The sequence below is a fragment of the Orcinus orca genome, chromosome 11 (genome assembly GCF_937001465.1).
Source record: "Orcinus orca chromosome 11, mOrcOrc1.1, whole genome shotgun sequence".
In the NCBI taxonomy this organism is placed as follows: domain Eukaryota; kingdom Metazoa; phylum Chordata; class Mammalia; order Artiodactyla; family Delphinidae; genus Orcinus; species Orcinus orca.
In genome coordinates, this window is record NC_064569.1 from 3,596,061 (window position 1) to 3,614,171 (window position 18,111).

General features: G+C 54.2%; 2 protein-coding genes across 5 annotated transcripts; both read right to left on the bottom strand.

The window, feature by feature from the left end:
* Positions 1-1,002: 1,002 nt before the first annotated feature.
* TEX52 (testis expressed 52) lies at positions 1,003-4,178 on the bottom strand. The gene is given in 4 exon segments (XM_033404180.2): positions 1,003-1,626; positions 1,629-1,947; positions 3,542-3,588; positions 3,591-4,178. Coding segments are annotated over 4 exon segments (621 nt in total). The 5' UTR covers positions 3,613-4,178; the 3' UTR covers positions 1,003-1,393.
* Positions 4,179-4,246: 68 nt separating this feature from the next.
* Positions 4,247-18,106, bottom strand: FOXM1 (forkhead box M1). Of its 4 annotated transcripts, none has more exons than XM_033404234.2 (10): positions 17,954-18,106; positions 17,610-17,686; positions 15,614-16,162; positions 14,885-15,036; positions 12,986-13,216; positions 11,879-12,007; positions 11,230-11,274; positions 10,614-10,683; positions 10,291-10,466; positions 4,247-6,216 (listed from the first exon to the last, which is right to left on the bottom strand). In XM_033404234.2, the coding sequence occupies exons 3-10, from the start codon at positions 16,113-16,115 to the stop codon at positions 5,206-5,208; spliced, it is 2,316 nt and encodes a 771-aa protein (XP_033260125.1). In that variant the 5' UTR covers positions 16,116-16,162; positions 17,610-17,686; positions 17,954-18,106; the 3' UTR covers positions 4,247-5,205. The 4 variants fall into 4 exon arrangements, with proteins under 4 accessions (XP_033260125.1, XP_033260127.1, XP_049550729.1 ...); XM_033404236.2 differs by having other exon boundaries at positions 13,016-13,216; positions 17,954-18,104; XM_049694772.1 differs by lacking the exon at positions 11,230-11,274 and having other exon boundaries at positions 13,016-13,216; positions 17,954-18,105.
* Positions 18,107-18,111: the final 5 nt, after the last annotated feature.

Sequence of the window (18,111 nt, forward strand, 5' to 3'; positions counted from 1 at the left end):
CGTGTCCGGAGCCTGTGCTCCGCAACGGGAGAGGTCACAGCAGTGAGAGGCCCGCGTACCGCAAAAAAAAAAAAAAAGAAAAAAAGAATGAAGCCCTGGAGCTGTGCTCCCTGGGTTCAAATCCCAGCTCTGCTCTTACTGGCTGTGCAAACTTGGGCAAGATACTTGACCTCTCTGTGTTTCAGATGCCCCATCTGTAAAAGGGGGTTGATAATAGTAGTTTCTATTCAGGGAGTAGTGGGAGGATTAAGTAATATAGTAAAGTGATTAGAACCATTTGGCTGTGAGGTGTTTGAGCAGCGATCTGAGTCTTCCCCACGTCCGTGTGTCCAGAGTTAGTACGGAGTAGCCGTCAGTGGTCAGCGTTGCGAGACAGCAGAGAGAAGTCGAGGTCCTAGTAATCGTCTCTCAAAATCACCAACTGTTGGCTTTTTCTTTTAAAGATTAAACACCTCCGCAGCCTCCCACTCCAGTCCCTTGGGGCTTCTGTCAATGGGATTGGAGTTTGAGACACGCTTTGCATTCCTCTCCCTGTTTCCTGCCACCCACGCCCAGAGCCTAGAGGGCAGCGGAATGGAGACGCCCCGTGCATACCCACAATGGGCAGGGAGGGAGAGTCCCTCCACACTCCTGCCTCTGCTCACACCAGCCACCCCTCCTCTCGACGCTTCCGAAGCCTTCCTCCTCTCCCAGCCTCTACCCCTCTAGCCCGCCTCACGAAGCCTTCCTGGGGCGGTGCTCCAGACGACACCCCCCCCTTCTGAATTTCTGTAATAACGTCTGTGTTTGCTATGGTGACTTTATGTGTCCGTTCACCCACTTTATCTTCACGCAGTGAGGTGGGCACAGCACTCACCACTCCCCCCTTCCCCACCCATCTTTCAGCAACCATCGAACTGAGTCTGGAAGAACTAAGCCATTTGCCAAAGTGACACAGTCTGGAGTTTAATCCAAGCTTCTGCCTCAGGCTCTCGGCTCTTTCTATTAATAATTGACGTCCTCACAACACCCGTTGTCTGTCTCACGCTTTGGGTACTTGGCACACGCGGGCTGGTGTTGAGAGCTGTCTTTCCATGCACGTGTGTTGGTACCTGCCTTTCAGAAGCTCCTTGAGGGCAGGGACTGAATGACATTTCTCTGTATCCCTGGGTCCTGGCAGGCATCAAGTATCAATACACAGCTGTCTCCCCTACATTTTCGTTAAGTAATCAAGCCCCGCCCCTGGCTGTCATTCCCTGGCCTCCACCTGGTCCCTCCAGCTATGTTTGGACAGAGTTGAGTTTTCAGGTGACCAGAGGAGGGACGGTAAGATGTCAGAAACAGGAATCGGAAAGAGGGAGGGGTCCCCTGGGCACGGGTGGGTTGGGTGGGCTCCCCGAGGAGGGAGCTCCTCTTACTTCTTGAAGTTCTTCGGGGGCAGGACATTGCCGTTGGCATCGAGCAGGGGTGCCCTGACCTCACTCCTCAGCGTGAGCTTCCCCACCTCTCTCAGCTCCTTCACTGTCCTGAGAATCACCTGGTGCCTCCTCTGTGCGTCCAGAAAGAGAGGAGCACAGGAGATGAAGGTCAGAAAGCTGTTTTGACCCATCCAGGACGGAGGGGGCACCGGGGGCTCTGCCGGGGGTGGCGGTGGGCCCTGGAATCCGTCAACCAGTGCCAGACATTGCTGTCATAGGGCCTGTCAGGCCTGGCAGGGAAGGTGGCCGGCAGACGTCCCACATGCAGCCACGTGTGGAAGCCCCAGGTGTGCTGGGCCGCATCCTTCCAGGGGCAGGCCAGTCGATGACGCACCTTGGCCTTCATTTCCACACAGGGTGGCAGCTTCAGGGCCAGCTGGTGGTAGGTTTGCCAGGTGAGGCCGGGCAGCTCTGAGGACTCCCTGGGGAGGACGAACTCGCGTTGAGCCCACGTGTGGGGCGTCGGGAGGGTCTCATGGGCGTGGACCATCTAGGGAGAGACAAGGGAGCCTGGGAGCCCTCTGCCTCTCCTCGGCTGGAGCGGACAAGCTGCCCGCGGCCTCCAGACCCAGATTCTCATCGGGACCGGGTGGCCAGGGGCGGGGGGTTGGGACAGGACGGGACATTTTCTCGGTTCTTGTCCAGAGCGCGTGGCCGCTTGGTATGATTTGCACGCGTCCTCATAGACTGCCCTCTGTCCATCTATCAGGTTGTGTTTTCCCAGGCTCTTTCCTCAGCTGACATTTTCTCTTTCCTCACTCTGCCTTCACCATCCCCCCGTCCTGGGGCCCCCGTTCCTGCCTGGGGTCTGGCGCTCCTCTCCAGGCACACTGGACCTGAGGTAGTGTGAGGGAAAACGCCCCTTCCAAGCAGAGTGCAGAAGGGAAACCATTCTCCAGGGAATGGGGTGGAGCTTTTCTGCCCCGCCCCTCCCGTCCCCCGCTGCTCTGTCATTGGTACATCCCCCTCGTGTAGGAAGCATCCAGATGTGGGTTCCTTTCCTTTCTGGCGCCCCTCCACCCCCCGTGAAATGAACAGTGGCAGATATATACCTGACACTTTGCGAAATACTTATCCTCATCTCATTTAACCCTCACACCTTGCGAGTAAGTGTTCTTGTTGCATCTCAAAGACGCAAGAAGCAGGGCACGTGAGGGTGAACAACTTGCCCCCGGCACAGAGTGAGGGCAGCAGAGCCGGCACTGAGTCTGTGCCACTCAGGACACCAGGCTCCTCCAAATGCCTCTGCGTCCCACTAGGACTTTTCTTTTCCTTTCTTTTTTTTTTTTGCGGTACGCGAGCCTCCCACTGCTGTGGCCTCTCCCGCTGCGGAGCACAGGCTCCAGACGCGCAGGCTCAGCGGCCATGGCTCACGGGCCCAGCCGCTCCGCGGCATGTGGGATCTTCCCGGACCGGGGCACGAACCCGTGTCCCCTGCATTGGCAGGCGACTCCCAACCACTGTGCCACCAGGGAAGCCGCTAGGACTTTTTTTTTTTTTTAATTAATTTATTTATTTTGGCTGTGTTGGGTCTTTTTTTCTGTGTGAGGGCTTTCTCTAGTTGCGGCAAGCGGGGGCCACTCTTCATCGCGGTGCGCGGGCCTCTCACTATTGCGGCCTCTCTTGTTGCGGAGCACAGGCTCCAGATGCGCAGGCTCAGTAGTTGTGGCTCACGGGCCTAGTCGCTCCGTGGCATGTGGGATCCTCCCAGACCAGGGCTTGAACCCGTGTCCCCCGCGTTAGCAGGCAGACTCTCAACCACTGCGCCACCAGGGAAGTCCCAGGACTTTTCTGATCCCCAAAACTCACCTGTTGCTTGGGCCCAGTCCCCTAAGTCATGTCTACACGCACACTGCAGGGGTGGGTCTGGATGTCATAACCAGACATTTCCTCTCCTCTGCCCTGAGCTCCGTGTTCACAGGGTCATAGGACAAGGGTTCACGGGCCCAGAGCTCTGCTGCCCGGGAGAAAGCATGGTCCACCCCAGGGCAGGCAGGGGGCAGGCGGGGGGGTGGGGCTGGGGACAGCCTCTCACCCAGTGTGGTACAGAAAGGCAGCTGCAGAGATGCGGCCCCGCCCACCGCCTTCAGAAAAGGTTCTCTGATGCGGGGCGGTCACGCTGCCCCCAGGGCGATCTCTGCCGGTTGCTGGCCATTTTCCTGGGCTTCCCTGCAGGAGGGGCAGCTTTGTAGGGAAGACCTTCTTGCCAGCACTGTTTGCTGCTGGGGTTGCCATGGTGATGCTTCCTGGGTGGAGACGCAGGGAGGAGGCCCTTAGCTCTCCCTGGGAGGGCTCACCAGTCCCTCGGGCCCTGGCTGCCTTTCAGGTGAGGCAGGTGGGGAATAGGGCTCGTAACAGGAGCTGCTTCGAGGTGGGGGGCAGAAAAGCAGGGCGGGCTGGCTCCCAGGCCTCCGGTTGGGGGTGGAGGTGGTCATGAGGCGCCTGTAACTGGGCCCATCCTTCCCTAATGTTGGTGGGCGCGTGCCCCTGGGTAGGCCTTTCTTCAGGGAGCCCTGGAAGGCCTAAGTGACCCAGCAGGTTCAGAGGTCCCCAAAAGAGGCTGGCTGTGCAGGCCCGGTACTGGGAAAACTGCCAATTGACTGCTGAGCTGGGAGGACGTGCCAGGGCGGAGGAGGGAGGTGACCGGGCCACAGCCCTTTGCACTCTCCTTCCAGGGCTCCGTGTTGGCTTCAAGCCTTGCATCTTCCCTGTCACAACCATTTTCATCGTCACCCACTTTCCTTCCCAAGCCCCCTCACACCGTAGGGACCAGACACCAGCGCGCCACAGACCAGCATGTGCCCCTGGGCTTTATTGAGTAGGTAGTTACAGTAGTGTTTTGGAGCTGGGGGCTGTGCACGCGGTCAGCTGGGGCCCAGGGCGGCTCTCTGCAAAGCTGGGTTCTCTGCAAAGCTGCGGCACCAGCGCAGACAGGCAGGCAGACAGGCCAGCCGGCCTCCGCCTCCTAACTCGTCTCTCTGGCATGATCAGGGACCTTATCAGAGAAATGTCTCTCGGGCACATCTGGGCACCCACTCTGCTCCAGGTGCCTCCCTGCCCCCGCCCCACTCTTGACCCATAATAAGAGACCCTTTCACCAGGATTTCTTTTTGCAGGAAAGCTGACTTGGAAACGTGGGCAGGTGGGAGGCAGTGGCAGTAGGAGGGATCCTGGCAGGCTGACTCACGTATCAGGGCACCTACAGTGAGGAACCCTTGAGGGAGGGACCTGGGAGGAACTGTGCACTGCAGCCCTTCCTACTGCAGGAACCAAAAGCAAGTAACAGAAGCGAACTGAACCTCCTGGTTATCGTGACCCCCTTCTGGCAGTCTCTAGATAATGATCTAAGGAGATAGGTTTACGTTTATAATTAGAGGATAATTAGGAACATATACACCATTTACAAGGGCCACCCTGCCCGCAGCAGGGAAGGTGGGGGTGTGGCTGGGCACAGGCACAAACAGTCGGGGGCGGGGGGGGGGCTCCTCATCTCTTTTCACCCTTGTTTTTGCTGTTCCCACCCGCAGCTCCTAGTAGGGAGGGAGGAATCAGATTCTCTTGGGGAGTGGGTGGCACGGAGACTGGTCACCAGGACCTCGCGGCTTGCAGAAGGCCCAGTGGCGGCTCTGGCGTGACGCCTGCCTTGGCGTCACCAGGCCAGGTGGGCTGGAGGAGCAGACGGCCCCCGCCTGCTGTCCTGGCGCAGAGCGCCCGGAGAGCCGCCGGCTTGAGCGGTGTGGTCCTGTCTCTACCGCAGCTCGGGGATGAACTGAGCCCAGCCGACGTCGTCGGAGCCCAGCAGGTCCTCCTCCAGGCCGGGGAAGCTGATGTCCAGCAGTATCTTGCTGAGGCTGTCATTCATCGTGTCCAGGACCAAGCCTTCTGTTAGAGAACGGTTGGCCGAGAGGCCGGCAACCTGCGGCTCGGAGGAGCCTGGCTTGGGGACCTCCATATCTGAGGAGGGACAGCCGCTGAAGGGGTCAGCAGTGATGTCAAAGGGCTCGGAATTGAGGAGCTCTCGGGGGGAGTCAAAGAGGGGGACGCTTTTCAGCGGGGTGGCGCTGAGATCCGCCAGCTCCAGCGAGTCCGGCAGGGGCCCAAAGGCACCCTGGGGGGTTCGTACGGGGCTGAAATCGAGCCCCCCAACTTTGGCCGGGGGTGTGAGCCTCCAGGATTCGGGGGTCACGGGGAGGGCAGATTTGCTCGGGGTGGAGGAGATGGGCAGCATCTCCTTGATGGGTGTCTTGAAAGGCCCGCCCTCCTCCTGGGAGGAGCCAAGCTGGGAGGCAGGCTGCGAGGACCCTGCTGTGGCTCGACGGGAAGTCCCGGGGCCCTCGGAGAAGAGCAGCTCCGGCTCGTCCAGACAGGGGGGCAGGAGGTGCTGTTTCCTTCGAGACCGGCTCATCTCCCTCCTCTCCCTGCGTTTGATGACAAGCAGGTCAGAGACGCAGCGGGCTGGGGACTTGGGCCCGCTGTAGGACTTCTTGGGCCTGGGGATGGGGGAGTGGGACGAATCCTCCCAGGAGGGGGACGATTCCTCCTTGACAGATGGGCAGGGCGAGGGCCACTCTTCCAGGGGCGGGCTCTCGACTTTGATGGGTCTCCCTAAGTGTGGCGTTTCCTCCCCAGGCTGCACTTCTTCCTCCTTGATGGACTGGACTGGAAGCAGAGGAGACAGCCCTTCTCCAAGGAGGAGCTTCTCCTCTTTCACTGGTCCTGCCGTGGGCGGAGGGGCGACGCCCTCGTCCGCGAGCAGCACCTGGAAGGGAAGCAGGTTAAGGTGAAAGCCAGGTCTGGAGATTCAACCAGGCAGCGGGTGGGACACAAGTTCATGACTAAGACAAGTGACATGCGGGTACTGATCCTCTTTTGTCTTTCTAAAGTCTTCAAGACTATTAGACATGAGACTAGGTGATGAAGGTGGTAGTTCAATTCTGGGGGTAAAAGACAGAGCGTTTCCTGGGCTTCCCTGGTGGCGCAGTGGTTAAGAATCCGCCTGCCAATGCAGGGGACACGGGTTCGAGCCCTGGTCCGGGAGGATCCCACATGCCGCGGAGCAACTAAGCCCGTGTGCCAGAACTCCTGAAGCCCTGGCGCCTAGAGCCCGTGCTCTGCAACAAGAGAAGCCACCACAATGAGAGGCCCGCGCACCGCAGTGAAGAGTAGCCCCCGCTCGCCGCAACTAGAGAAAGCCCACCCACAGCAGCAAAGACCCAACGCAGCCAAAAATAAATAAGTTAAATAAATAATAATAAAATTAAAAAAAAAAAAGACAGCGTTTCCTGTGGTGCTGGCATAATTAGTATCCATCTGAGAGAAAATAAATGGCTGTTTCATACCATATACAAAGACTTAAACAGAAGAATTAAAACCACACAAATCCTGAAAGAGAATCTAGGAAACTACATGTACAATCTGAGGGGCAGGGGGTAAACTTCTTAACCAAGACTGGAAACCCAGAGGCTGTAAAAGAGAAGAGAGACATACTTGACTCCATAAAAATGTAAAATCGGGGCTTCCCCGGTGGCGCAGTGGTTGAGAGTCCGCCTGCCGATACAGGGGACGTGGGTTCGTGCCCCGGTCCGGGAGAATCCCACATGCCGCGGAGCGGCTGGGCCCGTGAGCCATGGCCGCTGAGCCTGCGCGTCCGGAGCCTGTGCTTCGCAACGGGAGAGGCAACAACAGTGAGAGGCCCGCGTACAGAAAAAAAAAAAAAATCTTAAAAGACAGGTTAATATTTTAATAACAAAGAAATCACAAATTATTAGCAAAACCCTATAGGAAGATGGGCCATGTCCATAAATAATCGTCTCACAGTGAAAAATTCCCAGTGACCAAACGCAGTGAGCAGGTGCTGACTTACCGATAAGCAAAGGATGATAGAATGAAACAAGGAGCTGTCCTTCATACACCACAGAGGGGCAAATATTAAAAAGACTGATAACACCCATGGCTGGCAAACATAGGTCTTGTTGGTGGATGTGTGAATTATCACAGATTTTTCTGGAAGCCAATCTTGCAATATTTAATAAACTTTAAAATAACTGTTCACTCAGCAATCTCATGTCTGGTTCTCCCACAGAAATAAAAACACTAGTAAGAAAGATACTTGCAAAGATATTTATTGCAATGTTCGCCATTGGGCAAAAAGACCTAGAAACATAATGTGCCCGTGAAAGCGGAATGGTTGGAAAACGTACAGCAGAGCCACACCATGGAATATTATGTAGCCATTAAAAAACAATGCAGGGCTTCCCTGGTGGTGCAGTGGTTAAGAATCCGCCTGACAATGCAGGGGACGCGGGTTCAAGCCCTGGTCCGGGAAGATCCCACATGCCGCGGAACAACTAAGTCCATGCCGCGGAACAACTAAGTCCATGCGCCACAACTACTGAGCCTGTGCTCTAGAGCCTGCAAGCCACAACTACTGAGCCGGTGTACTACAATTACTGAAGCCCACGCACCTAGAGCCCGAGCTCCGCAACAAGAGAAGCCACCACTGTGAGAAGCCCACGCACCGCAACGAAGAGTAGCCCCTGCTCGCCGCAACTAGAGAAAGCCCGCGTGCAGCAACAAAGACCCAATGCAGCCAAAAATAAATAAATTAAATAAATAAATTAAAAAAAAAAGGCATTAGGGAGTTCCCTGGTGGTCCAGTGGTTGAGACTCTGCGCTTCCACTGCAGGGGGCACGGGTTCTATCCCTGGTTGGGGAACTGAGATCCCACATGCTGCCTGCCACGGCCAAAAAATAAAATTAAAAAACAAAGAAACCCCTCAAAAAAGTAAAAAACAAAAAACAATAAATTAAAGTGATGCCAAGTGACTTGGGAGAATTTCCCTGGGGCAGAAAGTGTGTGTAGGGCCTCCCTGGTGGCATAGTGGTTAAGAATCCGCCTGACAGTGCAGGGGATACAGGTTCGAGCCCTGGTCCGGGAAGATCCCACGTGCCGCGGAGCAACTAAGCCTGTGCGCCACAACTACTGAGTCTGAGCTCTAGAGCCCGTGAGCCACAACTACTGAAGCCCGTGCGCCTAGAGCCCGTGCTCTGCAACAAGAGAAGCCACTGCAATGAGAAGCCCGCGCACCACAACGAAGAGTAGCCCCCGTTCGCCGCAACTAGAGAAAGCCTGCACACAGCAGCAAAGACCCAACACAGCCAAAAATAAATTAAAAAAAAAAAAAAGTGTAATACGATCCCATTTTCAACGCTGTGTGTGGTGTGTGCGTGTATAACATGGCTGTGGCGATCGGTGTATGCAGAGTATACTAAGAGCATGAACAAGTGGGAGAAAGCATGCTAAACTGTCAACATGGCTTATCACGGGGAGCAGGGGCGACATGGGTGAAGGTGAGGCGAGGGGAAGCAAAAAGAAGAAAAGGAGATGGAAAAGACTGCATTGAAACGAAAACAGTGTACATGCTACAACCACAGGAATGCATTTATGTAAAATTATCTATGCTCGTAGGTATACTTTTATGTATATTAAAATGATACATATATATATTTTTTGCGTTATGCGGGCCTCTCACTGTTGTGGCCTCTCCTGGTGCGGAGCACAGGCTCCAGACGCGCAGGCTCAGTGGCCATGGCTCACGGGCCCAGCCGCTCCGCGGCATGTGGGATCTTCCCGGACCGGGGCACGAACCCTTGTCCCCTGCATCGGCAGGCGGACTCTCAACCACTGCGCCACCAAGGAAGCCCTAAAATGATATTTTTTAAATTAAAAAAACAAAAGCAAAAACAGGGACTTCCCTGGCGGTCTAGTGGTTAAGGCTCCATGCTTCCGCTGCAGGGGGCAGGCGTCTGATCCCTGGTCCGGCAACTAAGATCCCGCATGCTGTGTGGTACGGCCAAAAAAACCCCAAAACCAAAAAACCAAAAACAACAGAACAAAACGAAAACAAAAAACAAGAGCAAACCCAAGACTCTTTATCTGGAGCCCCCACTACTTCCATCTCAGAGAAAGGGGCACAGGGGCCCTTCCTGTACTTGTTACAGGCCAGCTCCTGCTCGCAAATCCTTCTCTGCATCACGGCACGGTCCTCACTCACTGTCCTCAGCCCTCGAGGCTAGACCACTGATGCTCAACCAGGAGCAACTCCCCCCAGGGGACATCTGACAACACCTGGAGACATTTTAATTGTCACACCAGGCGGTGCCCCCGACATCTAGTGGGGAGAGACTAGGGATGCTGCTAACACCCTTCAGTGCACAGGGCAGCACCCCTCCACCCCCAACAAAGAATTATCCAGCCCTAAATGTCAGCTGTATGGAGGCTGAGAAACCCAGAGCTAGACTGGCCCATCACTAGACCATGGTTACCGGGGGCCTCCAGGGCATGCCCATTATAAAGCCCTCTCCAGGGACCTCCCTGGCGGTCCAGTGGTTGAGTCTTCGCGCTTCCAGCTTCCAGTGCAGCGGATGAGGGTTTGATCCCTGGTCGGGGAGCTAAGATCCCTCAGGCTGCGTGGTGCAGCCAAAAATAAATAAATAAAAATTTAAAAAAGAAAAAATAAAGGCCCTCTCCACACCTGCTTGCTGCCCAAATCTACTTTGTAAAACCTCCTTCCCTGTGAACTCCTCCTGAACCGTCCCAGCCCATCTGTTATAATCACCCTTGTCTGAGCTCTTGTAAACTCATCAGGCATGGGTGGGCCCTCCAACATCCCTTACGTCCTACGGCAGGTTCCTTGTTAGCTCTTATGATGCTGTTGCACTTTCCTATGCGCCGGTGCCTTGTCCCAACTAGACGTATAAGCTTCTCAAGGGACACTTGGCAGAATCTCTAATTGACTGGACTCTCTGCTCAGAGAGAACCCGAGGCACTGACCTTGGGGGCGATGCGGACTCGCTTGCTGTGGCGGGCGAGCTCTGAGCTCATGAGTGAGGCTGCCAGGGGCAACGGCACCTTGACCGAGGGCTGCAGCACCAGGGACTGGTTCACTGGGAACTGGATGGGCACCAGGTACGAGCTGACCCGCGGCAGCAGAGGCTTCATCTTCCGCCCTGGGGGGGACCGGGAGGGGTCAGGAGCAGGACCCAGGGACAGGCCCCTTCCAGGCTACGGGATCTTTGCTCTCCTTCCCTGGGCTGGGACCCCCGAGTCTGCTCCCTACAGGTGCGCCCCCCGGGACCAGGCTCCCCCATACTAACGTGCACCCAGGGGGAGTTCGGTTTTGATGGCCACGTTCCGGCGGAGCTCAGGGTTGGGTCGTTTCTGCTGCTGTTTGGGGCAGAGAGGGGGAGAAAGAGACCAGGTCAGAGACGCAGGGGGACGAGGCAGGCGACCCCACCAGCTGCTCCGGTACCGGGCATGGAGCGAACCGACCGCCTGGCCCTGGGCAGGTGGTGGCACAGACACACGGCAGTGGGCGGTCCTACCACCTCATCCAGGTGTCCTCACCCCCGGGATGCAAAGCACGGAGCTCTATGAGGGGCAGAGAAAAGCCAGGTAGAGAAGTGAGAGCAAAGACGGCCGCCCTCCAGGCCCGTGCCATGCACCGTGGTCACCATCTTGCAGGGAGACTATGGCGGGTTCTCCTGCCACGCGCCGCGCTGCTTGGGGCACCGTGATGAGCCCACGGGAGCAGAAGGAGGTGGAGGTCACGTGTCCTGAACACCCAGCAGCTCAGGTGCCCTGCGTTCAGGGCTGGCAGGCACACAGCCACAGGCTCCCTTTCCTGCTAATGTCTTGTCCCTGTCACCGAAGCCATGCTGAGCGTGGAAAGGAGGCAAGGCCGAGCCCCGAGCGGGAGGGAAAGAATCTTACTGATTCCAAGTGCTCGGGCGATTGTGGAGACCCTGGGTCCAGTGGCTGGTGGTGGTCAGGCATCGTGGGAGAGAAACAAGACGGAGTTACCACCAGTGCAGTCAAGCTGACCAGACCGGATAAACCTATTCCTGATGGACGCCGAGGGCCACCCTCAACAACGGTCCCTCCCGGGAGGACGAGGGCAGCTAGCGGCGCCCTTGTCGGCGCTCTGAAACTCCAAAGCAGTCGCTTCTGATGAGAGATTCAGGGGGCTTCGTTTCTGCTCTCCGGCCTAAAGAAGGGCTTTTTAAAAACCAGGTTTCCCAGACTTCCTCTGTAAGAATCACCTGAGATTCTTGCTAAAAACACATATTCCTGGGGCCATCCCAGGCCTACTGAGTCAGAAGCCCCAAGAGAGGGGCCCAGGAGGCTGTATTTTAACAAGTGTTCCAGGCAGTTCTCATCACAGGGCAACACTGCCCCAGGAGGTCCCGTGTTTGGATCAGAGAGTCCTCTCTGTGGCCTGGTCTAGCAGAGAAGTGTACCATCCCTTACGGGCTGGCTGGCCTTTAACTCTACCCTGATCGGATGAGCTCGTCCCAAGAGGACTTCTTTCCTTTCGCGATGGATCTCATGACCTCCAACACTGGCCTATTTGGATGCTTACCTTAAACACCTGGTCCAGCGTCAAGTAGCGATTGGCACTGGGGTGGATGGTCCAGAAGGAGACCTTGCCATTGGCTGACGTCTCGCGGACAAACATGTCGTGGAGGGAGAGGTTGTGGCGGATGGAATTCTGAAAGTAGAGGATGCCACTCATCAGCTACTTTGGCTTTGCAAACACCACCGCCGACGTCCCCCAAGGAAATCAGGCCCAGGCCTTGTGTCCTCGTAACCGTGCCTATTGGCAGCTCCTGTGACACTCCGCGTGGCAGAGCTGGCAACCGGAGCCATCAACCCATCTGCCCAGTAGGGACAGAGACTGGGGCCATTCCTGAGGGGGCGATAAAGCAGAGACCTGGACAGCTGCCAGGGGCTGGGAAAGAGGAGTGAGGCTGTGGGTGGCAACCAGTAGCCAGAGAGGCGAGTGAAGAAATTACGATGCCAGGGAGCTCCCTGGGGGCCTAGTGGTTAGGATTCTGGGCTTTCACTACTGTGGCCCGGGTTCAATCCCTGGTCGGGGAACTGAGATCCCACAAGCCACGTGGCATGGCCAAAAAAAAGAAAAATTATGCTGCTGGGGAATTCAGTTGAGGTGAGTGTGAGGTTAACTGTCCTGCTGTGGGGAAAACAATACAAAAGCCCGCTGGCCTGGGACAGAGCATCTGTTGGGGCACCTACGCTGCGGCTCTGAGTCCCATGTGAGCTATGGCTCCCAGGCATCTGTGTTCCCGTGAGCGGGAGGAAAAGATCCCCGCCTTCTGGAGAAGAAATGTGACTTTATAGAAGGTGAATCTTTGGATCGTGAGGCCTACAGATTTTTTTTTTCATTAATATATTTTCACAAAGCTACTTAAGTCACTCCAGCTGCTGTTCAGTGTAGCACAGAAGAGGGCTCTGTGCTGTACTGGAGTCTCCATCAACCCAGGGTAACGACAGGTGACGTGGTTACAGGGCTGTTAGTGATGCTTTTGTCTGGATTCGGCAGGATCGAGTCCCAATCCAAAAGATATGGTTGTTGAAGGTTCTAGCATCCTTGGCACTTAACTGCTCCCTCTGCACCTGACACAGACCACTGCCCTTCCGTGTAGACAAACTGTTGGGCCGGACTGACCTTGACTGTGGCTGTTACAGGACACGGTACCTTCCAGCCTGGCTTGGCGATGTGCTTGAAGTAGGGGAAGTGGTCCTCGATCCAAGTGTAGATGTCTTTCAGGGTCATGCGCTTCCTCTCCGTACTGTTGATGGCAAACTGTATCATGGCCATGTAAGAGTAGGGTGGCCGCTCAGACACGGAGTCCGGCCAGGTTGCCGATGCTCCCAGGGGCCCCTCAACCTGAGCGTTCTGAGAAGCCAAAGGGAAAGAGAAAAGGCGATGACACGGAGAGTTCACAAGACCTCGCCCGCCCCACCCCACCCCAAAGAACATCCCCTAGAGAAACATTTTATCCCATAGAATTGTACTGGAAACAAATCACCTGAGACCACTATTCCATGGAATAAAATTTTAGAGTTAGGGAGAATCTTAGAGGTGATCTAATCCAGTCTCCAAACATAGAACCACTTCTCTGTCGTCAGTCATTTTTTTGAAGATATTGCCCAATAATAATTAGAAGTCCAGTCTTTGTCAGTTGAAACCTCTCAGGAAAGTCTGGGTACATGTTATGACTCTTAAAGCATCAACTGTATGTTAAAACTACACCCATTTTTCAGACCTGAGCGTCGAGGGACTTAGGTCTTAGTCTGATTTCTACTCCTGATGTGATGTGAATAAACCCACCTCCTTTCAATGTTTGTACAAGAGAAATATTCCCAAGGGTATGGGACAGACAAATGTCAGCAGGGCACACATCTGGCTAAGTCGCAGGCAAAGATCTGATCATCCATGTTTTAAAAATTGAGCTATAACTTTGTAAAGTACACAAGTTCTAAGTGAACAGCTCAGTTTCCACCTATGTACACATCCACGTAAATCTTCCCTTTTAAAAACTGTTGAGTGAAGTAAGTCAGAAAGAGAAAAATAAATACCGTATGCTAACACATATATATGGAATCTAAAAAAAAAAAGCGTTCTGAAGAACCTAGGGGCAGGACAGGAATAAAGACGCAGACGTAGAGAATGGACTTGAGGACATGGGGAGGGGGAAGGGGAAGCTGGGATGAAGTGAGAGAGTGGCGTGGACATATATACACTACCAAACGTAAAACAGATAGCTAGTGGGAAGCAGCCGTGTAGCACAGGGAGATCAGCTCAGTGCTTTGTGACCCCCTAGAGGGGTGGAATAGGGAGGGTGGGAGGGAGGGAGACGCAAGAAGAAGGAGATATGGGGATATACGTATATGTATAGCTGATTCACTTTGTTATAAAGCAGAAACTAACACATCATTGTAAAGCAACTGTACTCCAATAAAGATGTTAAAAAAATAAAAATTATTTAAGGAAAAAATAAAAAGATAAAAAAATAAATATTGTTGAATGATGGATTAAAGGGTATATACAAAGGGCAACCATGAAGAACAAACCCAGGCTACACAAATGGGTCAAATCAATTTTGATTGCTGGAGAGGTATTTAAAATTCACAACTAACTCATTTTATTTGCTATTAAGTTATCTTCTAATAAAACAATCTTGTTAAAAATGCTGTATTCCTTTCATACTGTTGGGATACCTCTTTAAAGTTCAAGTGGCTTTCCAAACTGAGACCTCTTCATTATTTCCTGAATACTTACTCAATACCTACTAAGGGCACAGTACTAAACCCAGTGCTGACGGGGTACAGAGCGAGCCACAGGAGTCTGTCCTCAAGGAAATTTCACAGATAGGAGCGAGGGAGGTGCGGGGGCGGGGGGGAAGATCCCAGGTAGAAAGGGAGCTCCAAATTATATAGAGTCACACTAAGTGAGTGCTAATACCAGAACTTGGAAATTCTACTCCACAGGCCGCTTGATTTCCCGTCTTAGAAATTCCCTGCACCAGCTCTGACTGCCCTAGTGAGTGACGGGACAGCTCACCTTAGCCTGACTCCGCTCCAGGTGACGATTCTCCTTCTCCTCCGCCTCTTGCTTGATGCTGCAGGAGCCCAGCCCATCGGAGGTCATCTTTCCAAGCCACTGGATGTTTGTCAAGCTGTTGTCTAGCGTGCAGCCGGCTGCCTCGCCGCCAGCTACGGGGGAAACAACCCAAGACGCCGCTTAGCTGCCTGATCCCGAGCCCAGCAGGCCCGGTGAAGGTGGCAGTTAGGGATCACCTCTGCCCTGAGGGACAGGGAACACATCCCGGGTACTCCGCCCCATTAGGATGTCGGGAGAAATTCAGGAGCACGGTTCAAGTTGCATTTCAGTCTGAGCCACACTGAGCCTTAGAGCTCAGTCAAGGCGACCTTATAAAAGCATGACTGAGCATCTCAACAAGGAAAGTCACTTTTCCTCCTTATGCTTTCTCCTTCATTAAGATGGAGAAAGATTCCTATTTCCTTATGTGGTCAATGCAGGGGATAACTAGAAACGATAAACAAATCCTTTTCCAATGTAAAGAAGGGAGTAGAAATGCTAAATTACATTGCAACCCCTTTGACAGTGCCCAAAGGATCCGGGTCAAGGTTTTAGGATGAAGAAAGGCAAGACTTTCCCCCGGTTCGGGCAGACGCCTGTGTGTCCTAAGCATCAATGTGGCGGACTGCAGTCCTCACCACCAGAGAGGGAAGGCTAGCTCCCCAGCCCTTTGCCTTACAGACCACATACCACAGTTCTCCCATCTCTGCCCGGGAAGGGCTCCAGCTGGTCTAGGAAGATTCACGTCCTTGGATGCAGACTTTGGTCCCAGGGCCTCGGTGATCACTTCTGTCCTCTTGGGATCATTGCTGGCTTGGCCTTGAGGCTGGGGTCCTGGAGGGCGAGTGGGGGCTCCGCCGCAGCTAATGAGGATGAATTTATTGGGCCCACTGCTGCCACTCTCCTTTCCTTTGGCAGTCAGCGCTGTGATGATGCTCTGGACATTGGCATTCTTGGGCACGGCCACCACTTGCGTGTTGGGCATGGTCGGGTGGTTAATCATCTTGATCCCGGCTGGAAACTTGCAGGGGTTGGACTCGGCCACCTCCTTGGAGGCCTGCGGTTGAGCAGGCTCTTGTTGGGCAGGGGGCCTCTTAGGCTCCTCTTCTGATGTGTCACCTGGGGCATTCTGAACAGGAAGGGGCAGCTTCCGTCTTTTGAGAATCAATGGCCGACGGGGGCTGGTTTTCATTATGAATCTGTGCTTTCACTCTCCATTGAGAATGACAAGCATGGACCCTGGAAAGCACAAGGGGCAGCAGGAGGTCAGAGGTTTATTAGGCTGAGAAGGAGGTTCTGTTAGGGAGGGGTCTTCCTCATCACATGACCAGGAGCATAAGCCCACAGGCCCAGGTGAATACTCCTTGGGGCTCTGTAAAGACCACAGACAATAAGGAGATGAGTTCTACTGACAAAAGTTAAAACTGAAGCAAACAGAAGAAATTCAAAGGGGGAAAGTGGGATTAGGTTGGCTGTAGGTCAACATAGTCAAAGCTCTAGGAGCTTAAGAATGTTTTGGGAATTCCCTGGCGGTCCAGTGGTTAGGACTTGGTGCTTTCACTGCCGAGGGTGAGGGTTCAATCCCTGGTCAGGGAACTAAGATGCCACATGCCACATGGCACGCGGTGTGGCCAAAAAAGAATGTTTAGCTACAGAAATAAATAGGGAAGCTACAAAAATGTGGAAATGTCTCTTATTTCCTACTGTAACACAGATCCCTTGCAGTGACTATTGGGACGGGAATGATGGAATAGGACATCCTGACAAGACTCTGATCCCATAATCCATTCTAGCGTAGACCACATATTTTTTATACCAACTTACTTTATAAATTAAAGGATCTGAGCCCACAAAATCAGAGGAAAAAGGCAGATTGTACCATTATTGTCACACCACTGAAGAAATCATCTTCCAGCTCACAAGACCTCAGATAAGGGGGAAACTGCTCTACTCAAGGCCCAGGGTAACGCTAAGGGGTGACATCATTTCACAGGCTATTATCCTTGCCTTTCTTAAAAAAAAAAATACATTTTTCTTTTACAGTTTGCAAACTATTTATATAGTGACATTTTAGTACTTGCATGTGCTTATTCATATTTTGACTTTCTAAGCATGTGACTGTATCGCTTAATTTCTCTTCCAGAACCAAGACTGTTATCCCTGTCTTCTGACTAACAGACTGTGCTATCTTCAGTGTGCTAAGGTGGTTTTGTAGTGTTAAGGAAAACTGTTTTATCTTTTAAAAGTTGTGTTTTTTGATTTTAACAGATCTGTGGAATACTCTACCATTGTGTAAAGTTGTGAAATTCTAGTGAGAGGTACTCTGAGCGACAGAGGAATGGGCTATCCCTATTTTAGGATATCTGCCTTCTCCCTAAAACGGACTGTCACACTCGCCTGACATTTGCCATCTGCTTAGAATCCACAGACCCTCTCCACTCTGCCTCCTTTTCCTGTATATCTAGGTTTCCTCTACCTTCAAATCTCAGTTTTACTTCCACCTCCTATCTCTTCCGGCCTCCCTCCCTCCACCCATCAACCAGTAGATACTAGTAGTCGCTCCCCACCCGCAAAAGATAACTTCCTGGTCTAAAGCTTAATTTTCCCTTCTACTCTGACCAGCCTCTTGCTACCACTGCCAACACTTTCTAGCCCGGAGACTTCCGGAGCGGCTCCCGGGACTCACCCACATCCAGACCAGGGCTAGGCTGCGAGGGTCTCCGGAACCCGAAGGAGGGTCCTGGGAAAGGGCGGAGTGGAGGCCTAGAGGTGAGAGCAACGGGGTTCAGGGGAGCGTGCGAGCAGGTCGGCCTCGGCTCCCAGCGCAGTAAGCTCAGAGGGACCCCAGCCGCCGTCTGCTGGAGCAAGCGGGCCGCCCCTCCTCCCGGGGGAAGGCCGGGGGCACTCAGCGGGAGAGGTGAGGAGGGCCGGGAGGCTGGATGCAGCAGTGCCGCGCACCGTCGCCAGCCCCGTCCGGAGCCAGCCCTCCGCGTACTCCCGGCCCCGGCCTCTCGCACGCCGCCCACTCACCTCGCTTGCACCGCCGGACACGCCGGCTCCGGGCGGCTCCGCGCTGCTCCCACCGGCAGGCCGGGTAGCGACCCCGGCTGCGGGGCGGGGAATCCCGGGATCCCGGGAGGGAGGGGGGGTCCCGGGCCGGGGCCGGGGCCGGGGGTGGGGTCCCGCTC